Source organism: Esox lucius, chromosome 20 (assembly GCF_011004845.1).
Source record: "Esox lucius isolate fEsoLuc1 chromosome 20, fEsoLuc1.pri, whole genome shotgun sequence".
NCBI lineage: Eukaryota > Metazoa > Chordata > Actinopteri > Esociformes > Esocidae > Esox > Esox lucius.
This window is the reverse complement of record NC_047588.1, coordinates 19,726,664-19,735,752: the sequence shown is the minus strand read 5'-3', so window position 1 is coordinate 19,735,752 and position 9,089 is coordinate 19,726,664. Positions and strand designations below refer to the sequence as shown.

Genomic DNA, 9,089 nt, shown 5'->3' with positions numbered 1-9,089 from the left:
ACACTGAAGTTGCAAGTACAGATATTACCTTCCCATCACATTCAAATTAATGTATGGCCTGCCCTGCAGGTACTAACATTTGAACCCCAACCTACCCTACCTATGTAGCCTACTTAGCTACTCCACCTGCTCTTATACCTGTAGGTAGGCCTAGTTACAGCCTTTAGCAATATATATGAATAATCATACTACAAGAACTAGTTAGCAGGCTTGAAGTGCACAGCAACACTTGGTCTCATGTGTCTTATTTGGGACAAAAACCTGGACACCCTCCTGATCCCATAAGTTGCTCTTTCTAAGAGTGTGCTAAACAATACTAAAAGGTAAATGTCATTTTGGGGTCGTTCCATCATGACCTCTGATTTGATAGTCTCGAGGGAATAAGGAAATGTTCTGCGGTGGTGGGTATTTATATATTGTTACTTTACTACTGTACGAAGGTTTTTGTTTCTAACAAGCAACCTGCTGTATAGTTACAAAATACGTAAGTAACTATTCATTCATATTTCTGCAGATCTACTTATCTCTTTCGTGTCATTGATCTTGTGTGTCACAATGAAGCTAGCGACCTACATGTAAACAAACCGTTTACACCAATGGGAGTAGAGATACAGTTTTGGCGCGTCACATATACACGTCCATATATGGTAATGTATGGCAGCCATCTTTATTTGTTTTGTGACGTCCCTGGAAGCGGAACCACGTTATACCTCTGTGGTGCATTCATTTCACCCCTTGTTATTTACAGCCTGTTTTCTGCGTTTAATACTTCATTAAAACGTGACAATCTAAAAATGCGCAGAAGGACAGACGGCCAAGAAGCTACTGGAGATGCTAGGACAGGCAAAAAGGTAGTCACTACTAGTAATTATCCCGAATGGACTTTTCTGTAAGCTGTAGCTGTAGTATCATTGCTAGCTAGAGAGTTTATCGAATCTACACTTTTATATAACATGTTGATTATTAATTTCCTGTAACAGACTGATAGACAGACTGCCGGTTCAGGAGAGATCATTCAACAACATCGACCACAACAAGGGGCTAGAAACCACAGATGCTGGTCGACTGTAATGTCAGTTGGAAAATGTCTCTTTCTCATCGTCCTCATCCCTCCCTTTCTGAATTACGCATCACTGCAAAGAGAGGGCCAACTGTTGCTGCCTAAAGGTAGCCTGCTGTCAACAGTTCAGTTCTATTATTTGGTTTATTATTTATGCTGATATTCCCTTGAGTAAAGCCTGTAAAAATACTATGGTCCTTCTAATTGAAAAACTTCTTTTTTATTGCAGGTAGTGAACTTATAGATATTGGTTTTGGCCAAAAGATGCATCTGATGTGTAAAGGACAAGGACAACCAGTTGGTAGGGGTGCAAGCTTGCCAGACATGTCAACAGAACAGTTACTACCATTCAGATAAGCCCTAACTACTCTTTCTCTGGTGTAGTCATACTGGATGCCCCCACTGGTATGTCCTCAGACGTCTGGTTCCATGTACAGGAGAACATTGCACTTTTAACCAAGGTGAGGACAAAGCAGCAGGGTGTACTCATTCTGCCAAACAAGATGTTACATAAAGGCCAAACTAGGCCAAAGATGTCATGTTGCTGTAACGACTGCGAAACGCGAGTCGCAGTTTAAGGACTGGCAGGGATCAACTGAAACATGCTGTATTGCACGCAAAAGCTGCAAATAATGCAAAGCGAGGCTTGCTAGAAGTGAGAACTTTACGTTTCCAGTCTAATTTTCTTGTCAGCAGCAGTGTTGCTGAGATTAGACCGATATATCTAAATAACTTTGTAATTCAATATTAATTTACAAACATTGTCAAAAGTCATAAAACTACAATCATTCTGCACAGATTGAAAGGTTTGTTAATGTATTTTAAATGACTATTGTAGCTGGAAATTGTTTTATGGTATATCTACATAGGTGTACAGAGGCCCATTATCAGCAACCATTAGTCCTGTGTTTCAATGACACTTTGTTTTTGCTAATCCAAGTTAATCATTTTAAAAGGGTGACTGGTCATTATAAAACCCTTGTGCAATTATGTTAGCACAGCTGAAAACTGTTGTGCTGATTAAAGAAGCAAAAAAAAATGGTGTTTTGGAGCATCAGCAATTGTGGGTTTGATTACAGGCTTAAAATGGCCAGAAACAAAGAACTTTCTTCTGATATTCATCAGTATATTCTTGTTCTGAGAAATTTCTCCATTCCATGTGGGAAATTGCAAAGAAACTGAAGATCTCGTACAGCACTGTGTACTACCTCATTCACAGAACAGTGCAAACTGTCTCTAACCGGTATAGAAAGAGGAGTGGGAGACCCCGGTGTACAACTAAGTAAGAGGACAAATATATTAGAGTGTATAGTTTGAGAAACAGACCCCTCACAGGACCTCAACTGGCAGCTTCAATAAATAGTACCTGCAAAACCCCGGTCTCAAAGTCAGCAGTGAAGAGGCGACTCTGGGATGCTGGCCTTTGAGACCGAGTTGCAAAGAAAAAGCCCTAACTCAGTAAAAAGAAAAGATTAAGGTGGGTACAAGGTTGGTCGGAGCCAATTTCCCCCTACAACAGGACAATCACCCAAAGCATAGCTCCAAACTATGCAAGAACTAATTAGGGAAGCAGCAGTCAGCTGGTATTCTGTCTATAATGGAGTGGCCGTCACAGTCACTAGACCTCAACCCTATTGAGCTGTTGTGGGAGCAGCTTGATCGTAGGGTATGTAAGTAGCCAATCCAACCTGTGAGAGGTGCTTCAGGAAGCATGGGGAGAAATCTCTTCAGATTACCTTTAACAAATTGACAGCTAGAATGCCAAAGGTCTGCAAGGCTGTAATTGCTGCAAATGGAGGATTCTTTGACAAAAGCAAAGTTTGAAGTACAAAATTATTTCTAACCTTGTCACTGACTATATTTCTTATTCATTTTGCTATATTTCCTATTCAAACTCATTCCTTTTATATTTTTATTGAAAGCAAGGACATTTCTTCCGTTCAAGCTGTTGAACGCTTGTGTATATACACCATATACACACACACACACACACACACACACACGTATATACAACTGTGTAGTGTCTTGTGTTAAATAATCAGTATATAAAACAAACCGTTTCAGGATGTATTTGTTTTAAATAGATAGCCTCTTCATGAGCATGATTACTGTATTGCGTTACATTGTATAGCTTACCATCTTAGATGAGGGTAGACCTGGGGCAACCCTACTTGATTGCTGTGGTTGGTAAAGAAAACAGAATTGTGTATTTTACATAGAAATAAATGTTCTATGTAAAACCATAGAAAATGTATTGCTTCACTGGCAGTTGATGCTGTTCATCTCCTCACATTTCCAGTGTAGCACCCCAAAACCAGCGTTGATGGTGCTACTGTTCTTGTTACTTCTCTGGTCTAGTTTCACAGTAACACTTTGTGAAAAGGAATTTCAATTAGAAAGGTTAAGGTATGTCCCTTGCTGATTTCTTCTATTGGATAAAACATTTCACACAAAAAAAATTCTAAGCAAATTGAGGGATTTGCTGGCTAGCAGTACCTGACAAGAAGATAATTGTATTTGACTAGAACCTGGACAGTATGTGAATTGTTTTTGTGAAAGCTGCTCATGTAATATTTGGCTGAATGAATGACGTTCCTGTTTCTCCACCCACAGGTGTGTACCTATGACAGAACGGGACTGGGGTTCAGCAAAAGAGTTCTGCTGAATGAAAGTACAGGGACTGAGAAAGTCTGGGGGATGTCAACCACTGGACGGTGAGTGTCCAAACTCCATCCACTAAGTTATAGGCATCTCTGTCGTGCACATGTGCATTTTGTGCATCTTGTTTTTCATGCATTGTCTGTGTAATGCCTCACCCAATAGTCTACTACAGCAGTCGAAGTAGTAAATGTTTTATGCAACTTATTCTAAGCCCAGATGGTCTACAAGCACAGACCATTAAGTATCAGATTTTGTATTCCACTTGGCTCAGGGCAATGTAGAAACACATGATTGATTGTCCAATCAGGGACTGCTATCAGTGTCCGTCCATTGCGTTAGGCCACTGCCAGACCGTTGCCCTGCCCTGTCCATGACTCCGCCCTCATCTCTCTGGCTGATACGGTGTGTGTTGTTAAGCAGTGCATTCGTCTGAGTGATGGGCATGTGGACGGTCAGGTCAGCAGTCTACATTACCTTGGCATCTGGCCTGGTCTAACGGCAGAGCAGGCAGGCAACCGTGCTTTTATGATACAAGCAATGAATTACCCAGAATTCAATAAGCTAGCTGAGGGTTTGATGACTGCATGCCTGTCCTCGCATTGCTGCTGAAGTAAAACCTGTTCATCGCAGCCCCTGTGCTGCCTGTCCTGTCCTCGCCTCTGTTGATTTATTAGTGGAAGAAGCCCAACACAACAGATGGCTGTCAGTGAGGAGCTTATTTCACTATCTTCTTCCTTCACTTACCTTTCCCGTTATTTTAGCCAGATTTGCTAGGGGCTTATACTACTACGTGACTTCACATTGGCCGATTTAAAGTTTTTCAAAATCAGTGGTTATCTTGTCGTGGGAAGCAGCCATGTTTTCTTAAGGGTGCATTGGGGTTTGATGTCTTATGCTGTTAAAGTATTTTGTGTTGTTTTTCTAAGAGGGCTTTATAAATACATGCTGATAGCTTCATAGATGTTTTCCCCCCTCCAGAATGGTGGATGATCTCCACCGCCTCATCAAGTCAGCTGGTCTGGCTCCACCCGTCATCCTGGTTGGTTCTGAACTGGGTACTCTCAATGCCAGATTCTACAGTCACATCCATGACACGTGAGTCTCCCGATCCAATAGAAACATGTGCTTAATGGGAAATACAGGCTTACTTAAACACTGTTGGATATTCCCTTGTTTCTTGTCAGACTTTCCACGAGTCAAGTATACTTTGATTGCTTAGTGACACGCTACCTCAGAAAGTTGGTCATATTCGTTAACGGCAGTGGTTTTATGGACACCGCTATATGCTTCAATCTCCACCGTATAGTAAATATTTGCAAATTTTTTTTACATACTTAAGTTCTCACTTCTTTCATTGTTCCTTGCTAATCGTTATTGACTACAGTGAGTACAAATGCCTCAAAAGTATTATTACAAAACTGTAGCTGCAGTATATTCTGCACTGCATCAAATTCAGGGATATCATACATCCTGTACACCTCCCAATCCCCACCTCCCCCAGTATGTGACTAACCTGATGATTAACACTACCAGAGATGAGGCAGCCTGCCCTACCTGCCCAAGGTAAGAGATGTACTGTTTCAGTACATCTCTTAAAAGAGTAAATTAAGCAATGGTGAGAGGATGACACCCGCAAAATGAGAAAATGGTTCTGAATATTGCCTCTAGATGCGGTGAAGGCATGTGGGCCTATGACTCTGGGGACTCTGCTGGAGGCTGGCAGGGTTGGGCGGGGCACACATCTCCCCGTAGCGGACGGTCTGTGTGGACACTGGAGGCCCTCTTCATCACTGTGTCATCTTTCTTCCATTCTCAGGCAGGTGTCAGACCTTGTGCTTATTGATCCTATCCCAGAGGATATCTTTGACGAAGACGCGTGGCAGAAGTACTGGTAAGTCATCTCAGAGAGACTGAAGATAGTGAGGAGGAATGATAGAATGGGAAAGGAGAGAGAAAGGGATAGGGTAGCTGGGACAGAACAAGGAGAAAGAAGAGGTGTGGCGAGAGAAGTGAAGAATAATGGACCAAGGACAAGTAACTAGGTGAGATGAGTGGAGCATGTTGGTTGTACTGTATTTCTCATGCATGTGACTCCATACCTATTTTCTCTATGGATACACAGGGTATGATCCACTCTAGTTGATTATCCCTGGTGGACAGAAAGCATTAATAGGATTAATGTGAGGCCAATAGAACTACAACCCCGTTTCCAGAAACATTGGGAGGCTGTGTAAAATGGAATTGGATACAGAATGCACCGCTTTGCAAATCATTTAAACCCTATATTTAATAGAAAATGGTACAAAGACAAAATATTGAATGTTAAAACTGGGAAATGGCATTGTTCCTTGAACAATAAATGCCCACTTTGAATTTGATGCCAGCAACACGCTTCAAAAAAGCTGGGACAACAAGACTGAAAATGGAAATGCTAAAAAAAAAAACCTGGTGGGACATCTCACAACTAATTAGGTTAATTGGCAGCAGGTTTGGGTATATAAAGAGCATCCCAGAGAGGATGAGTCTTTCAGAGGTAAGGATGGACTCTGTGAAAGACTGCACGGGCAAATAGTGCAACAATTTAAATTAATGTTTCTCAACTTAAAATTGCAAAGAGTTTGGGGATCTCGTCATCTGCGGTACATAATATAATTAAATCTGAAGTAATCTCTGTACACAAGGGACAAGGCCAAAAACCAATATTGGATGGCCATGATCTTCGGGCCCTCAGGCTACACTACATTAAAAACAGACATGATTCTGTAGTGGAAATCACTGCATGGGCTCAGGAACACTTCTGAAAACCGTTGTCTGTGAACACATTACATCGCTGCATCCACAAATGCAAGTTAATACTCGACCATGCAAAGAAACCATATATAAACAAGATCTAGAAATGCCGCCCAAGCTCATTTAAGATGGACTGAGGCAAAAAAGAAATATGTAAAACTGTCCTGTGGTCTGACATCTATAATTTGAAATAATTTTTGGAAATAATGGACGCTGAGTCCTCTGGGCTGAAGAGGGGAGGGACCATCTGGTTTGTTATCAGCGCACAGTTCAAAAGTCAGCATCCATGATGGTATGGGGATGCATTATTGCACATGGCATGGGTGACTTGCGCATCTGTGAAAGCACCATTAATGCATATACAGGTTTTGGAGCAACTTATATGCTGCCATCTTGACAACATATTTTTCAGGGAAGGCATTGATTTGATGAATGATTTGTACTTCATTCTGTTTTTATTTGTGTTTTACCCTGTGTGCCAAATTTCTTGGAAACTGTTGTAATTACTAGATCCCACTCCTTTATCAAGAATAAATGAGACTGGAGAATTAGGATGGGGGAGAGATGACAAAACATATAAATTGTCTTTATTTTATATACACTCGCCTAAAGGATTATTAGGAACACCATACTAATACTGTGTTTGACCCCCTTTCGCCATCAGACCAGGCAACATTCTTCCAGTCTTCAACTGTCCAATTTTGTTGAGCTTGTGCAAATTGTAGCCTCTTTTTCCTATTTGTAGTGGAGATGAGTGGTACCCGGTGGGGTCTTCTGCTGTTGTAGCCCATCCGCCTCAAGGTTGTGCATGTTGTGGCTTCACAAATGCTTACTGCATACCTTGGTTGTAACGAGTGGTTATTTCAGTCAATGTTGCTCTTCTATCAGCTTGAATCCGTCGGCCCATTCTCCTCTGACCTCTAGCATCAACAAGGCATTTTCGCCCACAGGACTGCCACTTACTGGATGTTTTTCCCTTTTCACACCATTCTTTGTAAACCCTAGAAATGGTTGTGCGTGAAAATCCCAGTAACTGAGCAGATTGTGAAACAACCATGCCACACTTGAAATTGCTTAAATCACCTTTCTTTCCCATTCTGACATTCAGTTTGGAGTTCAGGAGATTGTCTTGACCAGGACCACACCCCTAAATGCATTGAAGCAACTGCCATGTGATTGGTTGATTAGATAATTGCATTAATGAGAAATTGAACAGGTGTTCCTAATAATCCTTTAGGTGAGTGTACATGATTCATTTTAAGTTGTGAGCGATGGATATTGCCCTATTCTTTCTGGTCATTCATTCATTTCTGTCTGGGGAAAAAGGTTATTATAATCGGGCAGGACATAAGTATTGAAACTGTCAGTTAAAATCTAGCTTGGATTTACATATTTATAGTATGTTCTGTAAAGCCCTACAGGTATATAAAATTGGGTAGAATACAACAAAGTCTAAATACAATGTGGTCAAAAATGTATTTGTAGTGAATTTCTATTATCAATAGCTATAGTAGTTATGTTTAATAAATAGTCCACTCAATAAACATTGTAAGCCTTCATGAAAATGGTAAATGAACAACACAAACAAGGATTCAAATTATGGGCTCAAACATAAGGGGGTGCTGTATACGTTTCAACACCATTTCAAAAACGCAAAACATATTTTTTGGGGAGAATACGTCTGGGAATCGGATAGCTGATTTATAGAATAGCTGTGATTTTTTTGCCTATAACTTTTTTGGTTTGTTATTTACCATGATGCTTGATCAAAATGATCTTAACCTCCGCCAGATGACAGAACATTTAAATTATATTATGAGAAATTAAATGAGTCGTTCTAATTGTCTTTTTGTCTGTGGAGCTGTGCCATTTATCAGATGTGTGTATATATGTGTCCAATTATCCTGTGATTAATAGCTGTTTATTTTATTTTCCTGCTGCCCTGCAGACTATGGTGTACTGGCTGGAGATCCAATTAAACTGAGGCTAAGAAATCAACCAAAAAGAGGGCTATATGCGGTATGAAGTGGATTTACAATATTAGTGTCAGATTTATATAAGATAATACAAATATCGATATAACATCAACATTACTGACATTTTTATATAGTTCCAGTGGAGGAACTAACAGTAACTGTAATGTTGAGAGAAAACGGTATCAGTGGGGGGGGTGGGGTGGGGGGCGTTGTTGTTAACCAGAGGAGTGATGTAATGTTGAGAGAAAACCGTATCAGTGGGGGGGGTGTTGTGGTTGTTTACCAGTGGGGTGATGTAATGTTGAGAGAAAACAGTATGGGGGGGGGGGGTTGTTAATCAGTGGAGTGATGTAATGACAGTGAGAAGAATGTCAGGCTGCTTTCTGCACCCAGGACTTCCACATCAAGTCCTCATTAGCCACAGCTCTCCCAAATTACTGCTGTTGTCTGCAATAACTGGCTGTGGTCGGAAGCCCATTGACCCGACCAGGCGCTGGGTTACGTTTCTGTTGGTACTCTGCCAGGCCTGTACTGCAGCCATCATCACTTACTGGTTTTTTATTAACTTTTTTTTTTGCTTCAAGTCTCATCTTCAGCAAATG

The 9,089-nt window shown here is 40.9% G+C and overlaps 1 protein-coding gene across 1 annotated transcript in view; it reads left to right on the top strand.

The window, feature by feature from the left end:
* The first annotated feature begins 672 nt into the window (after window positions 1–672).
* si:dkey-122a22.2 overlaps window positions 673–9,089 on the top strand; it is a 24,610-nt gene continuing 16,193 nt past the window's right edge. Inside the window, exons 1-7 of the mRNA XM_013139456.3 lie at window positions 673–851; window positions 981–1,167; window positions 1,290–1,361; window positions 1,445–1,521; window positions 3,674–3,774; window positions 4,700–4,816; window positions 5,538–5,612. Coding sequence (XP_012994910.1) covers window positions 795–851; window positions 981–1,167; window positions 1,290–1,361; window positions 1,445–1,521; window positions 3,674–3,774; window positions 4,700–4,816; window positions 5,538–5,612 — 686 coding nt within the window. The 5' untranslated portion in view covers window positions 673–794. The remainder of the gene's footprint in view (window positions 852–980; window positions 1,168–1,289; window positions 1,362–1,444; window positions 1,522–3,673; window positions 3,775–4,699; window positions 4,817–5,537; window positions 5,613–9,089) is intronic.